The sequence below is a fragment of the Ornithodoros turicata genome, chromosome 7 (assembly GCF_037126465.1).
Source record: "Ornithodoros turicata isolate Travis chromosome 7, ASM3712646v1, whole genome shotgun sequence".
Lineage (NCBI taxonomy): Eukaryota > Metazoa > Arthropoda > Arachnida > Ixodida > Argasidae > Ornithodoros > Ornithodoros turicata.
Window position 1 is genome coordinate 52412228 of NC_088207.1, and position 20393 is coordinate 52432620.

The 20393-nt window shown below is 42.9% G+C and overlaps 2 protein-coding genes across 4 annotated transcripts; one reads left to right on the top strand and one right to left on the bottom strand.

Moving 5' to 3' along the window:
* Positions 1 to 909: 909 nt before the first annotated feature.
* On the bottom strand, positions 910 to 10046 carry LOC135401527 (toll-interacting protein-like). 2 transcript variants are annotated; one of them, XM_064633982.1, is made up of 9 exons: positions 9978 to 10046; positions 8123 to 8287; positions 7511 to 7644; positions 6693 to 6741; positions 6034 to 6186; positions 5912 to 5938; positions 5188 to 5287; positions 4202 to 4374; positions 910 to 2569 (listed from the first exon to the last, which is right to left on the bottom strand). In XM_064633982.1, exons 1-9 carry the CDS (start codon positions 10023 to 10025, stop codon positions 2459 to 2461), a joined length of 960 nt encoding a protein of 319 aa, XP_064490052.1. In that variant the 5' UTR covers positions 10026 to 10046; the 3' UTR covers positions 910 to 2458. The 2 variants fall into 2 exon arrangements, with proteins under 2 accessions (XP_064490052.1, XP_064490053.1); XM_064633983.1 differs by lacking the exon at positions 5912 to 5938.
* A 185-nt stretch (positions 10047 to 10231) lies between these two features.
* Positions 10232 to 18850, top strand: LOC135400078 (T-complex protein 1 subunit beta-like). 2 transcript variants are annotated; one of them, XM_064631817.1, is made up of 11 exons: positions 10232 to 10303; positions 11003 to 11147; positions 11347 to 11464; positions 12594 to 12786; positions 14131 to 14333; positions 14689 to 14873; positions 14951 to 15098; positions 15303 to 15517; positions 15747 to 15884; positions 18162 to 18261; positions 18579 to 18850. In XM_064631817.1, coding segments are annotated over exons 1-11 (1617 nt in total). In that variant the 5' UTR covers positions 10232 to 10301; the 3' UTR covers positions 18749 to 18850. The 2 variants fall into 2 exon arrangements, with proteins under 2 accessions (XP_064487887.1, XP_064487885.1); XM_064631815.1 differs by lacking the exon at positions 10232 to 10303 and adding an exon at positions 10377 to 10478.
* Positions 18851 to 20393: the final 1543 nt, after the last annotated feature.

Consider the following 20393-nt stretch of genomic DNA (forward strand, 5'->3'; position numbering starts at 1 on the left):
GGTAGAGGTGATGGTGGCGATAGACATCTACCAGAGAAACGTCATCATGACGTTGGTAGACAGACTGAAACCGAAACAAAATCTGAAAGGGAGAGCTGGGTTCCACGAATGAGCACTTGTTCGTCTCCTACTGAAAGAAAAGCAGGACCGAAGATCACGTCCCTTTCAGGGACCATCCGTAATCCCCTCAAGACCGTGGCTTCCGGGCGCGACCTTGTCCGCCTCTAGTTTCGAGCGTAGTTCAACTCTACCAAATTGGTGGCGCTGTCGAACACTATGACGTCACTTGTTTACAAACAGGGAGAGGTCAGAGCAACGTCATGACTGCCGCGTGCGTCCTGAGCCGACTTCACAGTGAACTGTGCCGACATCTGTCCAGAGAAAACACACACGCAAGGGGGTCTATTTATATGCTTTTGACAAAATATTGCACAATCTCGCAAAAAAATTAGGAGAGACTCCTCCAGATTTGGGGTGGGTGGGTGGGGGGTCTGGATGAATCACTGGCTGAATCACTGAATGACAGCTCTGCGATGGAGACCATCTTGTCCCAAGCGCTGAAAGTCTGATTATTTGTAAGGACACTGGGAGCCACAATAAATTTCGACGAATTAGTCACTTTGACTTCGTAAAACAATTTGCTGCAGAGTCCAATGCATGCACTTCTTGCAGACATTCCAATATTTTGCGGAAAAAAAAGAAAAGAAATCGCTCGTTAACTACGTGACAATGAGGTCCTAATACTAAATGAAAACCACTACTTGAACATTCAAGCCATGCAAGCAGTGTTGACCGCTGCTCTTGTCTTTCCGGAGCCACTTTATTATTGATTTAAAATTTATTTGTGCAAACGTCATTAACACGCCCCACGAAGAATGCTACCGCAGAAATGTTTGTACAAAAGCAACATCGCCGAAAATACAATTTATTTGTACAACATGTCATAATAGCTCTGTATATATGGCAACACTTAATATAGCCGTATGACCAGAAACGTAACATGGCTTTGCTGTAGATCGAGCAAATTAAGAAGGTACAAAGTGTGAAATCTCTAAATGTTACTCATCGTCCTATCTGGGCACCAAGGTTAATCTAAAGGACTGCCTTCCACTATGTGCCATGCATTAGGGAGCTGCTTAAAGTCGTTCTGTAAACGTCCTGACCTGTTTCATGCATCTTCTCCCACGAAAGCAGCCGTTAAGGCATGGTATCAGAAAGAGTCTTTTAAAGGCAATGTTGCCTTGAAGTTATCACAAAACTGTTAAATGTAAAAAAAAAAATTACTCCATGCATAAACTACTATACTCATGTATGCACACAGCACAGATAACATATCTGAAAATAATAACATATTGCCAGTAATCTTTCTGCCAAACACAATGACACATGGAGATACTGATCTCTTATTGGGCAAAGAAAGCCATGTGACATAAGACTCCCTGCATCCAATAACAGACGAGCAACACACCAAGAAGCTGTCGGGGCTGTTGCAATGCAAGTACTGCACAAAGCAACGACTTCAGGCCGAGTAGGATATCACGTTACGCGGGCCTCTGGTTGGCCCTGGTACACCGTGTAGAAAAACAACATTTATTGACAAGAATACTGACATCATAAAACTAGCCAAAACGTGGTAAATCATTAGGTTGAATCAAAATAAAGCCCAAGCAGCTCTCAACTTTTCATATATATCTAAGAAGAGTCGCGAAGATAGAAAGTTTAATGCTATACATACATCATTCGTGATATCGACATTTGCAAGGTAATCATCATCATGAATGTGCAACACCGGACCAGACGATGTTGCTAACTTAAATGGCCCCACATCCTCTCTACGTACAGAGATCAGGGATTCTCACGTGAAAGACCATCATGCTTCAGACAAACAAGGTTGCTGGAGAAGAGAGACAACAGTACACGAACAGCCATACTCTAGAATCACTGTAACCCATGAAGTATATATTGCAGCACAGTGTTGCGAAAATAGGTATGCTTTTCGTACTAGAACACAATTCCACACACTTCACTTCTGGTAGGAGTTACCCGACATATCCTCAGATGTCTTCCGATTTATTTATTTAAGTATGAAAGAATTAGCACCAGATTTTGATCTCTAAACTAGAGAAACCATAAAATAAGAAAACACACCACACACTTTTATTACGAGCTTAAACAGATTTGTCCAAATTTACAACCGACCACAGATGTCCTGGCATACTGCGGCACAAGTAGTAGTATCTGAAGTGTTCCAGAACAAACCAGCAAAATCTAACTGCAAACACAAAAAGTGCAAAACATACGAATTAAACTACCAGACCAGAAACCGGAAACCAAACCTAGTATCAAAGTGTACAGAGCAGTCACTGTTGCCCGACAGAGGAGGAGAAGCGAAGTTAGTTTACAAGCCGATGAAATATCGTACAGCAATTTCTCTGTTCCCTTCGTCGTACGTGCTGCTCTAGCTGCTCATGCTTAGAAGTGCATTGACGGTGGCATCCTTGTTGCCGCGGTGGGATTCCAGGACACCTTTAATGACTTCAGCATCCATTCCTGGAAACATTTCTTGTACCTGGTGTGTGAAAGAAATATGTTACACGGGCTCTACTGCCTCATCAACATCAGCATCCAATTCGGGTGTAAAACTTCTGGCATTACATGATACAGGTAAAAATCGATATCTATATAGTAATCTATATCTAAAAATCAGCTAAAAAGGTTTTATCAGGCTTCTTACATATAGCACAAATGCAAAAAAGGAAACAGGTTTTAAACTAAGTAATAATGTTCTCTGTGACAAAATGAGGACTGTGTTAAAAGGCCTATGGCAATTCAAGCTTGCATTGAGTGGAATGGTAATTCAAATCTGCATTGTGTTGCAACCCTGCACTACTACTGAAGTACTACTTCGCTTAATGTGACGCTGTTACGAATCTTCACGTGAGAAGCGCTTTCGTTTTCGTTTCCGCGTCGAAGTAGGAAAAATGTGCGTCGAAATTCCGTTACATCCGGCGATTCATCGGCAGCTCCTGCTTCCGTTCGCTCCTGACTCCTTTCTTTTCAGAACTATCTAAGTTGCTTGGCGGTGGGCGTCGTTTCGACCGCGGGGAGGTACATCCATCCCGAACGGGCGCGAGACACGCAGAGCTGCCGGAAACCACGCGCGCCGCGGCGTTTTTCGGACGCCCACTCGAAGCACGCGCGCGCTCAGCGTGCGTGTAACCTCAGAAAACCGATTTTTTTAAAAGCGCGCGTAGGCTTTACGCCGGAATCTGTTGACTACTGGTATTCGCGGCGAACGCTCGTGCTCGAGTGACTCGCTCTGTCCGCGTCGCATGCGTTTCGGATGGTCGCCCGCGGGCGTTTCTTCGCCGCGAGTGCAAGGCCACGGCGTACACGCGGCGTTTTGACGCTGGGGAAAGTGCGTCCAATGCGTTTCGCCCTCACGGCTGCGGTGTCCTCCTTACGTCTGTGATCACTCCCCTCTCTCCCACTACCGCAGTCGTGCGCCGTGGTTCCGCGCCGCGTGACAAAAGGGCTCCGGTTCGGGTAGAAATGGGGTTTTACACTGAATCACGAAATGTGCGATTCGGGGGTAAGGTCGGGGAAGAATCGGGTAAAACCCGAAAACCTCAGACCCTATTGATAATCCACCGAAAACATGTTACGTAAACCTACAACTTTATTGCTAAACACGCATTAAAAAGCACCTTCCTGCACCGAGCAACGTGGGTCATACATTCTTCTGCATTCTGTCCGACAATTTGCACGCGACGATAGCACACTTGTCACCGTACAATGTCAAACACAGGCAAACTTCTGGTGGCCCATGATGCTGTTTCAGACCACACACTATTTGATTTTGAGGCCGTGGGAGTCGTGTGGTTAAAAGTGAATGCTGAGAGAGCTTTTTTTATATACTCCAAAGTAAACGAGTAACTATTGCAGAAGGAACCTTCATTAAGCTCGTACCTAGCTCCTTTCTCTTCGCTGAGATATTCTTAAGGTGCCACCATACCAACACATGAGACAGACGTATTACAAAACGTGGTACCGTCCACAACACTTTAAAACTAATTCAGTCTAGGAGGGACAGCAACAGACACAGAGTCTTTTGTGGCTTTTCTGCACCTGTACCTGCAAGATCACTATTTACCTTTAATTTATGTGTAACAGATGCAGACCAACACAAAGAAAGCAATACCTGTTTCACATCTGCATCTGTGATGGCAGCTGGTAATGGCACCTGACCTCCATTTGGTCCTGTGTTCACAGGTGGTTGAACCATGCCTGGCTGAACCATGCCTGGGGGTACCATCCCTGGTTGTGGCATGCCTGGTTGGACAGCTGGTACAGCATAGGGTGGGTACATGTAGGCTGGATAACAAAAAAAGTAGGGCAATATAACGTAAATTCACATTCCTTCAAAAAACTTTCAAGAGCCTCAAGTTTTCGGGAAATATTTTTTTCTAAATTTGTGGGGTAAAGATCGAGTAAATAAACATGTGCTCTAAATTCACGCAAATTTGGGTGGAAAAACTTCCAGAATAAACTTCTAAATATGCTAAAAAACTATGCTAAATAAAAACTTCCTAAATATGTTAAATTATGCTAAATTCTATGCTAAATTCAGGGATTGTTTGACAGCAATTGCATTTGCTGTCAAACAAGTTGGCCTGCGTTCCTACGGACGTCTCAGTGAGGACAATTCGCCGAGTAAAGATGAAAAGGAAATTTCGGGTTTCAGCCTAAAGAGGCAACCTTCAATTCGGGGTGCAAGTTCGGGGAAGAATGGGGTTAAACTCAAAAACTTTAGGCTCTCACTATAACCTGCGACACCAAATAAATTTTGACACCAAGCGACAACAGTGATCATTCTGAAATTGCAACTATAGTTTAAGGCATGTTCACTCAAGTGCAATATGGAACTACCAGAACTCATTTATGAAGCTCTTCACTTCCGATTTCCGTTTTTCCTTTTTTCTTTGTTGCCTACAGAAAGGTTTGATGAGATTGTTTGACACAAAATATAGACAAACACTTTCGAAAATTACCAATAATGTGATTTGTTTGCATAATATGAGCATTAGGACCCTTGTTACAGAAAGCAATGTTTAATAGAACAGAAAAGCAAAAAAAAAAAAAAAAAAGTGAGCGAAAAGCGATGCAGAAGAGACAACAATGTCTTACGAGCAGGTGCTGGATATGGCATCACTCCAGGCACCACTCCCATGTAAGGATTGTTCAAGAGAACCATAGGTGGGGCAGCCAAAGCTCCAGGAGGAATTGGCTGCAAAAGAAAAAATAAAATAACCACAGCTCCCTTACGAGAATGTGACATAACTCCCATTTTGGGTGAATTGCCCTTGGGTGAAAGGGTGAATTGCTTCACAGGCATTTTGTGAGGAAAATAGTATTCGCTGCGAGATTGTAAAACTAGACCGTCGACAGTTTTCACATGGGACACAATACTGCATCACTAGCCTTTGTACTACCATGAGCTCTAGGCGTCCTAGGAATCTTGTTGTCAGTGTTAACATTTTGAATTGCAAAGGCAACAAGATAACTTAGTGGCTTTCATTAAAAACAAATCTGTCATATATCATCAGTGCATAACAACACAGGAGCTTTAGCAGCATTTGGTCTTTGACAAGAGCATGTCATTTATGTCATGTAACATGCACATGGGACTACACTCAATGCTATTTGATTTTAACTATATCTCTATGATCTGTGAAGAAGAACTGTACAGCTCAACAAGAATTTCACCGCAACCAACAAGTGAACAACAATTATGAAGCAAGCACACATTATCGCAGTTAAATAGATACGGTAATTTGTGAACCTCAGTACTGAAACACTAAGGCTTGTTGTTTCTACTTATGCTAAATTACACCAAGAATTTACAGCTTACCCATGTGTGCTGATAACTTACACAACCCTGAACGGGAGATGAAAGTGCATGATATTTAGTTTAGGCAAAATAGAGAGAGAAAAAGGAGAAGAAGCAGAAAAGGCACTTCCACGTTATCTTACCTGATAAGACATGACAATGTTAATTGCTCCTTCCTTGCCCTCTCCCTGACGGCCAGACAGGGGATGCCACAAGTCCGATGTTTCCCCAGAGAATGTGGTTTCTGGTATGGTGATGTGTGCCCACGCTATCTTCTCATTCACAGTAAATGCACACTGCCAATGTAAATTATGCGAATCAATGGTTTTGGCTGTCGCCTGCTGGGAGTGCACGATGAACGTGTAAACATATCATCCACGAGCAGCCATAAAGCTCCGGCTATTTTTCATTTGTATACAAATTTACATAGTGTTTCAAGGTTTCAAAGAATTATCCTAGAGAAAGCAAAAAAAAAAAAAATGAAGATAGCGATTACAATAAACAAACAACTGAAAAATAAAAAAAAGCAAAAAACAAAAGTGAAAATAGAAATTCGTGCGCAATATGAGTGAGGTCTACAGTTCAACAAGTGTACAATCCCCGATCATTTTTTTCTTCCGGATGTCAGGGGTGCTTTTTTATTGTTTGCATAAAATCGTCAGCTCCATCAAGTGACATGCAGAACCATTGCATTTCCACTTCTAATATTTCGGATGATTCTCGAAGCAAGGGGGGTGCGCATAGGGGTAAGAGAAAGCAGTTGGAGACTGTACTAGCGAACGAAATACTAGCAACTGCTCACCTCATCGTAAATTTCAACAAGGAAGCCATTCACACCAGGAGACAGAAAGCTGCAAACCAGAAGCACAAGGTTTGAAGAGATACAAACAAGTCATGAGCACTCAAAGAGTAAGTACTAAGCTCCAACAATAGAAGATTTACAATGAAATAGCAGTTGAACCTGCAGAATTATCGTGCCAGGGTTGCGGAGTGGGGTCTCTCATTACGTTTCAATTTCACTCCAAGGAATGGAGATTTGCGGTAATTCCATTCCTTTCGATTCCTCGGAATGAAAAGGTACGGTCAGTTCGCACTCCTGGAATGGCTTGGCAACCCAATTCCATTCCCTTAATTCCCTCAAGAAAAGAAAAAAGGACCGGTAACCATACTGGCAAGTCCAGCAGTGCTAGAGGAGATTGACATTACCAAGCACGCAAAAAGCAAAAGGACAAGGTTATTTCACTCTTAGCCGTGTGCAGGTGCTGTGCAAAGGGTGCGAGGGCGGAAACCAGCACGTTGGAACCAAAACTGCCACCGGGGCACCCAGACCATTCCGTGCCCATTCCCAGGACAGTTTCCGCCATTCCATTCCAATTCCATTCCGTGCTCTGCTAAATCTGGAATGATTCCAGAATCATTCCAACTCCGCAACCCTGGTGTACACTATTAAGTCAAAAGGAAGCAACACAATACTCTAGAAATTTGAAGCGGACCAAAGTATCTTATTGATACACTGTCTACTACTGCTCTCAACAAGTGGAACAGCACTCATGTACATGTGGAAATTGCTGTTGCCCCAGAAAAACATACTAACTCCAAACTGATATGGACATGAGTTACCAGTGAAATATCTTGTTCCACTTTGGATTCTTGGCACCGTTGTAGTCTGTATGTGTTTCGTACACGTTGTGTCCTATCCTAATCCGCACGTAGGGATCCATACGCGTCACCCCGTAGTTCTTCATCAGCTTTGCCTAAGGAGAAGTGCCACAACAAATTTATAGATGAAATTTACGTAGTGTAAAAATTACTTCACTATATTAGTTGCATGCTACGATCCCACGTTGGTCCGCGCAACTAAGAAACGTCACTCTCACAAGGCTTCACTAAAATATCAAGCACATCGCACAAGTCAAGATTAAAGGTAGTGAAATCGGCAATGATTACATAATAAGGAGTAAGACTGTCTATCTGGCTGGGCTTAAAATATAAGAAGGAAAACAATAATATGAGGTGCATACACTACGTATTCTTGTCCACGTGAGCTCCAAGCATAACACACATCATCACACCATCTTTATTACATCACCATCACCATTATAACACACAAACCTGTGTTAAGCAACTACCGATTTTCTTGTCACCCTTTTTGAACTTTCAAGACCTGTAGTAACGCACAGAAATACCACTGAATGTTTTTCCCAACCAAACCAGGTGTTTTTTAAAGCTCACCTCCGTAACCGACAAAGTGAGACGGCCCACAGCCTGTGCAGTGCGGAATGCCCCTGACAGCTGCTGCTGCAGTGCCAGTGCTGCCTGTTCATCGGCCGCTATCTGTCGCTGCTGCGGGTTCTCCTCTAGGCGCAGGAAGTCATCTGGAAGATCTCCAAGGAGTACCTAGAAGATTGTTTTCTTCACTGTCGTATTGTGCGTAACATGGTGCTGGGCACCCGGCCCTTGTCTTTATTTATATTTTTTCATTAATTAATATCCATCTATTTTATAGCACTCCATTTGTCAATTATGTGTGTCTCGGTGGTCATCACCCTTATCTTAGCTCAGATATCACCATGTAACACAGACACTGTTAAAGCAGGTACACCTCAAAATTAAACTGACTCAGCACATGTGATAGATCATGCATGTCTGCAAGTCATGATTTGCAACACGCATCAGTGGTACTACATTTGAAAATCACAGCACGCCTATTTGGTGGTCACGGTCGCAGAAATGAGAACAGGTCTTTTGGATGTAAATTCCAGCACTTGCAGATAGTCACACTTTCTTTCAAATGCAGCACGCAGGGCAAGAGAAAGCAGCTTTTTTTTTTTGGGGGGGGGGGGGGGGGTCTATTTATGGGAGTAGCCAAATCCATTGTGTGATAAGTTCAATATCTCCCTTTCATTTTTTTAGAACATCACATCACATCACAAACGCAGCAGCAGCAAGCATGCACAAAGACAAAGGTGCCTCCTCGCAAGAGGAAAAGGATCTAAAGGGTTTGTATGACGTTCCCCCCCAGTCAAAACTTCAAATATTCAAATAAAAGCATAGAATTCAAGGAAGCTGGTTCAGATTCAGAATACGTAACACATCCTTGTGGCTCACAAAAGTGTCAATGGATGACGGAAAGACAAGTATATGTCAATGGAAACTTGGAAACTTTCAGCTCTCAGTCTCAGTACAACTCTCAGCTTTGAATGGACGACGCCCTGATAAAATAGTTCAAGTACGTTAGACGATGATGCCGCGTCTTCTGTGCGACATCTCTGGTGCTGGAACGCATTTACATGTGATATGCTCCCTTGTCAGTTGCCTGTGCTAGAGATAGAGCCGACGTTCAGAATAAAGAATAAGGAAAAGGCTTGCGCCAGTTCATATTTATAAGAGATATTCCATCACGTGCAATTCTCGTGCCGCTCCTCTATCAGAAACGTGAAGTGCGGCAAGATAACGCGTAAACAAAACCTCTTAAAAAACGCGTAGCTGTCAAGACATCGCTCTTATTTACTTGCTGCACGTAAAAGAAAAATGAAAGCAGTGAAACTAGGATTCGAAAACGTGTGCCAAGGTGTGTACGTAACGGAATTAAAATCGTACGTTGTTTTACATGGATATGAGTGAGCAGTTATTGCGCAACCACAACTACACCCCTACACCGTAGTTAATCTTGTGTTTTCCAACGGAAAAAGATTAGGCTATTTACAATATTGCACTTTCTCGCGCTATCCAAAGAAACCAACAACCATATGTGACGACACCAATGCGCGATGTAGCGATTTAGTTCGGGGTGACAATACATTACGACAAGCTATGTTGTCCGTATAGTGAAACAGACAGTACGGACGGCATTCTACTCTGCGTGTGCTGAGACGTTGTCTTGTAGTGTATCACCTCAGAAAGCCGGTAAAGTGTTTATTATGCAATTGGGCTAGTGACATTGCTGTGCACGACGGCTACAGACGTGTCACAGAAGAACATGACCTAAATGTGTCAATAAATAAAAAAAATCGGTTCGTATGTATATTAATTCTTCAACTCGACAGATCTCATTTTCAGTATTCAAACAGATGCAAACATTACTCACTTGTTTTCTTCGATCAGAAGCTTGCTCATCCGCTGAAGCAGACGCCATATTGTTTACATTCGACGATTCGAAACAAACGTAGTGTAACTTTCGAACCAGTACATTCGGTATCGCTATTTATTTATATAAATAATATAAACTTTAAAAATTATTATATTATTATTCTACTTTATTCTACCATGACAATAGTTGTATTCATTATATCAACGTTTTTTTTTTTTTAATAGTAAATTCTAGAAGCTTCCTACGAAACTTCGGTTTACGTTTTTCAGTGTCACGTTCTCTGGTCTTCGGCGTCGTTCAGCAGCCGGGAATAAAAATACAATGTAAGTAAATTATTACTTCAACACAGAAAAAGTAGAAGACGAAATGTGAACCACGCACAAGTTTCCAAACTTCTTCACGAGACTCAGTATTATACGTGGCTTTAAAAGCAGAATTTACGGCACATGAGCAAGACGCTCATACAATGGAGCTCGGCAACACGTGCGAGTTCGTAAGGTGTGAACTGTGACTGATGTCAAGAATCCCTGTGCTCACATGAGTTGATAGTGTCGCCCATGTCGTAAATGATTGTTTGGGATGTGATGTTGCAGTCATGCTCATTTGTGTACGTCGTATAACGAGTCGACTAGAACGCCCTGTAAGGGATGACATGCGACATTTTCATATATGGTCATGTACTGCCCGCATTGAAGTGTACCGGCTGGGTTGTCTGGTTCACTCTACCATTGAACTGGCATTCATTCAGTACAACTGGCTGCAAATTGGAGATGCCTAAGCCGTTGTAAACGTTTAAGCTGTTCTCAAGACGTATCGCGAGGTTCGTGTGTACGCTCAGCAGCAAATTATAAAGCACAATGTCGTTAAGCGCATGCCGAACGAAGGAATGTTGATACTGTATGTTGCCGAAATGTGTGCTTTGTGTTTGCCCGACGTCCCATGTGACGTTTGCCAGTAGTCTTTTTACCCTGTGCAGAACTTGCTGGTGTGACTTGTAACCATTACCTGCGGTATACTTCCAGGGCACACATGGGAGGACTGAACCCTGTCCGCATATTGAAAGGAGAAGCTGAGGAGGAGAAAGCAGAATCTGCAAGGCTATCATCATTTGTGGGTGCCATTGCAATTGGAGAGCTCATGAAGAGTACGCTGGGGCCCAAAGGCATGGTATGTCACATAACGGTTATCATCAAAGACTGACCGAAAACGTATTTAAAAAAATAAACGTGAATGGAAATTTCGGGGAATGTCTTCACGTACCCCACAGCAAACAACAGTCTGAAGGTCTATTGTGCCATTTGGAAATGACGCATCTAATTCCGTAGAGTATTCCTCGCCCATAAAAATCCTCTGTTGTGCCCTGCAGGACAAGATTTTACTATGTGAGTCGAGGCATGACAGTGGAAAGGTGGAAGTGACAAACGACGGGGCCACGATTCTTCGCTCTGTTGGGATTGACAACCCAGCTGCCAAGATCCTCGTTGGTGAGTTCGTACATGCTGTGTCTTAGACATACCAGGGGAGTGTTCATAGGTTGCAACATATCATCTCAGTCTCGTTGGCAACCCAGTGTACGTTGGAATTAGGATAATTTCCCTGTTCAGGAATATTCGCATGTTTTGAATCGTACATTTGTTGGACAGATATACAGGGTGCCTTTTAATCCACTTTAATCGAGACTATGCACCACTCGAGCACAGAAAGGGGACTACGTGTTTTGTGGAGATAGAGCTGATTGGAATAAACGCTGATGTGTTGGCTAGATAGACAGCTTTCCAGCCAAGATAAGCCAAAGTGGTGTCATTACTGCTCTCGAGAAGTGCATCGTTCTGGTTTTGCCTCATTCGCGTAGCAAAGTTTGGCGATCTGTACCTCAAAGTATGCGCTTGTTTAAGGATTTCTGAGAAAAAGGCCATATTGAAATAGTGGCCGCCTCAAATTCTGCTGTCGCGCATTTTTCTGAAAACATCTAATGAAACAGTTAGTTATTGAATTTTTGGTAATTAGTCATCCAGTAGTTATACGCTTCCTTGCACAGGACGTCCGCCTTGCCGCGTAACTCGCCCGCAAAAACGCCATCGGTGCTAGTCCGATTTTTAAAAAAAACTCTAATGGATCAAAATTCAACCTGTGCCTCAACATGTCTGTCAACTTGGACATGTTCCTAGGCACCCCAGTCACCTGTTCGTAAGTTCGCGCAGTACCATTCACTACTACTACTAGCATGTCACTCTTAGGAAGGAATGTGTCTGAGCATGTTCCGTTAACTTTTGTCCAGCACTGTACCAAGTATATGAGCTACGCAAGAACCCGGGGCCTTTGCATTGTACTCTGTTTTCACGGGCTGCCTCCTGTGCTTTTTTATTTGTCGCTGTTGATGACAACTCCTGGTTGATTGATCGTATTGTAGAAGGAAGTTTTACAGGGGCAGCAATGTAACTAGTAACATGGGTTCAGGAATAAAAGTACAGTAGTAAGTTGAGTGTGTGACGTCCATTGATAAAGGAATGGTCGGTGGTTCCCTATCATTTACAAAAAATCCACCCTCCCATTCGTGTAAAATGCGAGTTGAGAGACTGTGTTTTCATTGTGTACAAATATCATGCTCTGCAGATATTTCCAAAGTGCAAGATGACGAAGTTGGGGACGGCACAACGTCTGTCACTGTTCTGGCCACAGAGCTTTTGAAGGAAGCTGAGCTGCTCATCAGCACAACCAAGCTCCACCCGCAGACCATCATTTCAGGGTGGCGGAAAGCAACAGCAGTAGCTAGGCAGGCTCTGGAAGCATTTGCTGTCGATAACAGGTATGCAGATTGGCTCGATGTAACCGTGACAAAGGTGAAGCCCTTTCAGCTGGAGATGCAAAATTTTGAACTGCTGAAAAATGTTTTTCGTGTTTCTTAAATAGAAAGAAAAAATCACTGTAGCACGACTTAGTTTGATCAGCGAACATGAAAGAACGAATCGTAGTGTAACATGTAGATATTACTAGGTTTATGACACAAATATATAATATGTACAGCGAGTTTACGTCGATGTAACCATTAAAGCAAGGCTTGAGTAGAACTAACAAACATACAAAGTTATCTGGAGATGCAGAATATCCAGTAACTTTGACTTACTGAAACAGAAGGAATGCTTTTGCAGATTTTGTTTTCAGGAAGAATTGAGGAAGAAAATTAAGGCTTTTCATTGTTCAGTGACTAAGATTTATCAGAGTACGATCGTTCATTGCATAAATAAAAAATGGAATATATATATAATATATATATATATATTTTTTTTTGTCTGACTTAAAAATGCAAAATATAGTTGGAAAGTAACAGTGCAATAGATGACTGGTATGACTTAGTAGAAAATTTTGGCCTCGTTTATACATTATAATTGACCTCGTCGAGCCCAACTTAGTTGCTTTGTGTCACTGGTCCAAATCGCAAGTTATGGTTAAATAAAGTTTATTATTATTATAATTTGCCAGACCTTTATCTTTTTGTTTTGGAATTGTACATTTTAGACAATTTTTCTGATGTAGAAGAAAAACTTTTTTATAATTCTTCATTTCCTTTCTTTTTCTTTTTTTTTTCCCCCCGAGGCCTGGCATCTCGACTTTCAACTGTTCCGATTGATTTTTCTTCTATGCATATCTCATTGGCAGTTAGTTAGTTTATCCCACCCTCATTTTATAACCCTTCCGCTGGAGTGCTTATTGCTTAGCCTTGTCAACTAATTGCTTGCATTACGGAGTACATTATCAAACCATCAGTTGATCTTCCTCCCTGTCTTTTCAACATTGTTTCTATCTTTCCTTTCTTGCGGTTAAAGTTTGTGCTGGTTCCGGGTTTTGTGTGTGCCTCTCATCTCCCCATTCTCAGGGTGTGTATCTACATTGTGCTTCATTATCCTTTTCTCTGCCCAGCATGTTCACAGCTGAGAACCACTGTGCCAAATTTTGTGTGCTTTGATATGTTCGCTTCTGGGGTATTTGTGATGTAGCGGATTACGCACTCGAACAGACAAAACACCTGGAGTTAGACCAGACATCTTGTGTGTTGCTTTTATTTGCGTGTTTTTCATGAGATGCGTGTAAAATATCGTGGCGTGTAAGTTTGCGCGCTCTCTCACCCGTGTTATTGGTTGTTTGCTTGCAGTGGCAACAAAGAGAAATTCAACGAGGACATGTTGAACATCGCACGCACCACCCTTGGCTCCAAGATCCTGTCTCAGCACAGCGAGTTCTTCGCGCACCTGGCAGTAGATGCTGTCACCCGTCTGAAAGGCTCCGGAAACCTGGAGGCTATCCAGATTATCAAAAAGCTGGGAGGGAGCCTCACAGATTCCTACCTTGCTGAAGGTACATTTTTCTTACCATACTTCCTGGAAAGGCATCATTCAGTGATCAAACGGTACCCACGCATAATATGGCACCGATTCCAATTTGGCAGTCTTCTGAAGCTGCTATATATTGTGCATGTTCCGAACGTTTCAAAATGTTGTTGTTGCGAAAAAGGGTGGTGCTTTCTTGTTGCAGAGGAGAAGGCATCGAGTATGAAAATGACCAGTGAAATTGGCCAAAAAAATTATTTGATATTACTTGCTTTCCCAATAGCAAATGATGTGCTGTAAAAGTTGTATTTCCTTTATTACTTCATATGTCCCGTTCTGCTTCCTATTTGTATGTACGAGCGCCACCACTTTCTGTTTGTCAGGTTTCCTGTTGGACAAGAAACCCGGACTGCATCAGCCAAAGCGAGTGGAGAAGGCTCGCATCCTCATTGCTAACACCCCGATGGACGCCGACAAGGTCAAGGTGTTTGGAACTAGAGTTCGGGTCGAGTCCATTGCGCAGATTGCGGACATGGAAGTTGCCGAGAAGCAGAAGATGAAGGAGAAGGTGGGGTGTCCCTTTAAATTGACACCAGGGAGGTTTCAGACAGGTGCAGTGTCTAAGGTAGCATGAACTTCCAACAGGTGGAGCAGATCCTGAAGCACAACATCAACGTCTTCATCAACCGACAGCTCATCTACAACTACCCCGAGCAGCTCTTTGCCGATTCTGGTGTCATGGCCATTGAACATGCAGACTTCGACGGCATTGAACGCCTCGCTCTTGTCACAGGTGTGTAGTTTTTTTGTGTGGAGCATCAGCCATGAAAAAAATTGAGAGAGAAAGTGATAGTATATATGCACTAGTACCTAGAAAATGAAATATCGAAAATGAGTCTTATCCAGGATGTTGAACTGGAAGTCAACCGTTGTTTCTTTGCCATCTTGGAACTGAACCAGTGCCGGTGTTTTATGATGTCCCCAACTATATTCCTAGGTGGAGAAATTGTGTCCACCTTTGGAAACCCCGAGCTAGTGCGCCTTGGAACGTGCGATCTCATCGAGGAGGTCATGATTGGTGAAGACAAGCTGTTGAAGTTCTCCGGAGTTCCCCTTGGCGAAGCCTGCACCGTTGTCATACGCGGAGCCACACAGCAGATTCTGGACGAGGCAGAACGTTCCTTGCACGACGCTCTGTGTGTCCTTTCTCAGGTAATTATTCCATTGTAACGCGTATCCGCATTGACTGTTTGATCTTTAGCACAGTATGTGTGTTCGTTTTGTTTAGTAAATCTTCCATTTCACATTCTAAGTCTAAGTTGTGATGTCCCCCTTTTTTGTTTGTTTGTTTGTCTGGAAATTTGTACCTGGCTCTTGCTATATGAAGGATTAGTGTGTTGTTGCTGCATCGTTTCATTCCTGAATGGTCTGTGTTCTTCAGGTTGTCAAGAACAGCAAAGTCGTATATGGAGGAGGCAGTTCGGAGATGTTAATGTCAGCTGCCGTCACAAAGCTGGCAGAATCAACGCCCGGCAAAGAATCCATGGCCATGGAGTCATTTGCCAAGGCCCTTAGACAGGTGAGGCACCTTGTCACTCCATCTTTGTGGCTTGCACTACTAAGCCCCTTTAAGGCTCTGCAAAATTGATTGTGTTTCTTGTACAGTAGAAGCTTGATGATATGATCACGGATTGTACGAATTATTTGCCGGACCCGGCCGGCATGCCTATTCTTCCCATGTATTACAGTTCAGATGATACGAACAAGTCGAGGATGCGACTGAGGTCGTTCCCCATGACGTGCGGGCACGTTCATGTTGTTCCTCCTTTCGAAAGGGAGGGAGAACCTCACCACAAACTCCCTTACATCATGTTATGCAATACAAGCAGTCACTGTCCCTTTGGTGGTGGAGCAGATAAGATCACGGCCCTGAGCCTCATCTGTTTTGATCTTTTTGCCTCCCTCGCAACAATAAACCGTGAAGCTGTGTGACGTCGCCGGATTACGAAAAAGAGCGACCAGAACACTCGGAGGGGACATATGACGACAACCTTTGGCAGCATAATCCGTCACCATTCCGCATGTCTGCTTCACCTAATGCCTGCGTGCTTTAGGAGCCTGTCGCTTTACGACCCTGTCGCGGATGGGAAGCACGTGTGCCAGAAATGAAGACTCAAAAGCATTACGACCATCCTCCTTCACAGCGAGTAATGGAAAATGAATAGAGCCTGAAGTTCTCGGGAAATATTTTTTTCTAAATTCGGAGGGTAAAAATCGGGTAAATAAACATGTGCTCTAAATTCATGCGAATTCGGGTGCAAAAACTTCCAGTACACTAAATTTGGGGAGAAATCGGGCTCAGTTACTCAAACTAACTGTACTGGTTTGGTACAAACTACAATGTAACTGCATTTGCTGCCAAACAAGCTAAGTGTGCATTCCCACGGACTTCTCAGTGAGGGCAATTTGCCGGGTAAATATCGGGTTTTGCCCTAAAGAGGCAACCTTCAATTCGGGGAAAAATCGGGTTAAACCCTAAAACTTCAGGCTCTAAAAATGAACAGTCACTGTCTATTTTCTCGCCTCATTTTGGTTTCGTTCTCTTTCGGATGATACGAATATTTTCCGTCGTCCCAAGACATTGGTGTCATCGAGATTCTGCTGTATTAACATTGGTCGTTGTTATATTTGAAGATGTCATCAGTGTTGCAGACAGTCGCATGTCACACTGCCAGTGGAGAAATTTCTAACATGTGCCCTCTGGGTGGGGCGTGTGAGAGGATAGTGAAAAGTATTAGACCCTGAGAAAGGAAAGAAATACATACCTGCAAGGTCTCCCGGGTTTATCCAGGATACTCCCGAATTTAGAACGTTACGTATGGTTGTACGATCGAGAAAACAAACCTCCCCGAAACTGCAGTTTCCTCCCGTATCTGTCAGAACGCCTGCTTTTTGTCTGGCCACGTAGACTTCCACGGATCCCGGAAGTCTAAAAAATCAGTCTGTCTTTGTCTATAGTAGAGCTGTGTGAATAGCAAAACTTCTATTGCGAGTGGTCTTTCACTTTCACTGCAAAATCGAATCTGAATAATTTCTTCAGACGGCGAATCGAATTCAAATAATCAGGAAAGGCCCAATTTGAATATAATTTTGAATACCCCGTGTTGAAATGTTTTGCAGTGTTGTGCTCATTAGATGATGACCTGCTCCAAACTTGTGAGCCTTTTCATCCAGCCTGACACATTGTAAGAGAAGGGTCCCTCTATGTTGTGTATTTGTAGACTGCATTAGTGGGATGAACTGCTTTGAGAGATAGCCAACGTGTTCCATGCATCTCTTCAGTTCTGTGTTTACATTGTGAATTTCCTGTAATTCTTTTCTTAGAAACTACACATATTTCCATTGTGTTGTTGAACATTACTTTGAAAGTTGGGAGTACATTTACTGGAACATGCAGTGCCCAGAGTTTGGTGTTGACCGCGAGCTACACAGAAGTTGTAGACTTTCGTGACGGAATAATTGCAAATAGCGTAAAGCGAGCTTCACCTAACACTCTAGTGTAATGAGGGGAAGCCCACTTGCGGAATGGCGATAGTGATACCTTGCTCCAGTACTATATTCGAAAAATATTCGAAAATTTCGAATACTCATTACAGGTTGCGAATAGAATTCAAATAGCATCCGATATTCGTTTTATATTCTAAATTTCGAATATTCGCGAGGCTCTCTTTTATAGATAAGGTTAGTTGATATACTAAAATTAGTCTCCTGCGAGGTGCAACATTTCTGCATGGGTAGAGTACAATTAGAAGATATTGCTACCGTGATAATGATAATTGAATTTTGCTCCTTTTAGCTCCCAACAATCATTGCTGACAACGCTGGTTTTGACAGTGCACAGCTGGTTTCAGAGCTGAGGGCTGCCCACTCTACTGGGCACAGTTCCTATGGAATAAGTAAGTGTGGAAGCAGACCTTTGATTGTCAGTTGCAGTGTTACCGCGAGGATGCCATTGATATTATGTAACTAGCTTAAGCCTGAGTAGTAGTGGCTCACTAGGATATTTTTGTACCTTTGTGATCCATTGAGGTGATTGAGACTAAGTTCATGTTAAAGTTCTGTGAAACATGACGTGTTGGAGAAAGATGTTTGCGAAAATGAATGTTTTCTATGTTGGGTTCACCTGGGAATCTTGAAATGATCACTTGAAATGATCTGTGCCGTTATGGCGGAATTTTAATTTATTTAACATTTCCGTTCTCCTTCCTTACAGACATGAATGAAGCCAAGGTTGACGACATGGCCAAACTTGGAGTGACAGAGGCACTGGTTGTGAAGCGCCAGGTGCTGCTTAGTGCTGCTGAGGCGGCCGAAATGATCATTAGGGTAGACAATATCATCAAATGTGCACCTCGTCAGCGTCAACCGGATCACAGCCACTAATGGAGCGAGACTACGTGGAACAAAGACTTGTAACTTAAATGTCAACTTCTCTCAATCACGAGTTCCTTTTCTGTTTTTTTCAATAAAATTGTTTTAAAAACATTTTTGGCAACAAGTGGATTATTTGTTGCTGGAGGTGGAGGTACTGGAGGAAGAATCCATTTCATTAAAATTGTTCTTGGAAGTTTCATCGGGTTGTCTCGCAGCAAAGTTTGCTGACCCTCTTTAAGAGGACCCTCAGTAGTACGTAGGCAGATTTAGTGGTTATTGAAACGATTTACTTTTTCTAGATAAAAATATTTTCAAGATGGAATTTTAAATTGCAGCAGGTTACCAGAGGGGTTGATATAATCTTGAGGTCTGTTTAAAGTGGGACATTGGTACAATGTCTGAGCTAAGCTGTGGGTTATCTAAAATATTGTGCTCAGTTAGTAATTTATAACAGCGCATCTCAATGCCCAGAGCTGCAGACCACGCCTGTTGCAGTAACGTATATATGTATAAAAATTCCTTAATCCCACGGTAAGCAGCTCGAAGTTGCCGAGGGCAGAGCATAATCCTCTTGTGGCTGAAAACTCTAAACCACGTGTCTGAACCCACAACAGAGAGTGAGAGAAAAACTATAAAACGAAAGGGCTCTACGTTGTGCCCTCTCCCAACGTTCGCGTTTCGTTGGAAGCCGCCTCACGGCTCCAACCACACAACGTAATCCTGTACGGGAAATGTGAGAACGCTGTACCGTACTTGACTCGGATATAGCACGTATCCGTCGCTGAGATGTCCGTTTGTTTCCTATTGCCTTCTAGGCTGTCTAAGAGCTGCACGATCTAGTGGGATGAATATTACGCCATAGTTTCGGTTTCGCGCAGTATTGACATCGCATCACAAATCCTCGTGTTTCCTACAAGATCGCTTCTCCGAAGACAACTAGAGCATGCATTTTATATTCTGGGGCGAAAATAACAGGTGTTTCAGTGCCGGACTAGAAGTCATTTTTGATGTATTCGTGCAGATACAATGTTGCAGACGACAGGCTGAACAGAGAGTGGTGAAATAGCAGACGACAGTTTCCGATCCTTGTGTGCCCGCAGCTCGTAAACAGGTGAATTCCACACATTTTAATTGTGGTTTAAATTATTTATGTTTTGCATTTTTGCGTTACCTTGCTCAACTTGATGGACTAGTTACATAATACGTTCGATATTATAGTTGGTCTTTATCTTTTTGCCTGTAACATGACTTTAGTGTTTGTATTTAGGGTTAGTGATCAGAAGTCGTCTGTCTGCAGACTCAAACAATGCGGAACGCTGGGGACTTTGAAACCAGATACTAACCAGTAGAATCCCATAGGATAAGCATACTTGTGCTCTGTCGAATGTTCAAGGCAATCAGGGCACCGCGAGTCCGAATCAAAAGGAATATGTTTTCCACTCAGAAGGTGCACAAGAAAATGTGCTACACGACTGTTGGTTCCTTGTGGATCATGAATTAACCGGACCCAAACAAAAGCTAAACAAACGTCGTCGCATACTTTCCGATTCGTTCAGAATCGATGTGCAGGATGTTTGAATTAAATTCGCAGCCAGTTATTTTAAAATGAATTTTATAGTCAGGGCTTTCGCTGCCGTGACGTACGTCACCGTCA

Bases quoted from the DNA above. Each gene is read 5' to 3' on its own strand.
- LOC135400078 (XM_064631815.1), top strand. From the start codon at position 10,447: ATGGAGCTCGGCAACACGTGCGAGTTCGTAAG. The intron at 11,148-11,346 runs GTATGTCACATA...TGTGCCCTGCAG, and splicing joins CGCTGGGGCCCAAAGGCATG to GACAAGATTTTACTATGTGA. The intron at 12,787-14,130 runs GTATGCAGATTG...GTTTGCTTGCAG, and splicing joins GCATTTGCTGTCGATAACAG to TGGCAACAAAGAGAAATTCA.
- LOC135401527 (XM_064633982.1), bottom strand. From the start codon at position 10,025: ATGGCGTCTGCTTCAGCGGATGAGCAAGCTTCTGATCGAAGAAAACAA. The intron at 8,288-9,977 runs GTGAGTAATGTT...ACAATCTTCTAG, and splicing joins CTTCTGATCGAAGAAAACAA to GTACTCCTTGGAGATCTTCC. The intron at 7,645-8,122 runs GTGAGCTTTAAA...ACTTCTCCTTAG, and splicing joins TCACTTTGTCGGTTACGGAG to GCAAAGCTGATGAAGAACTA.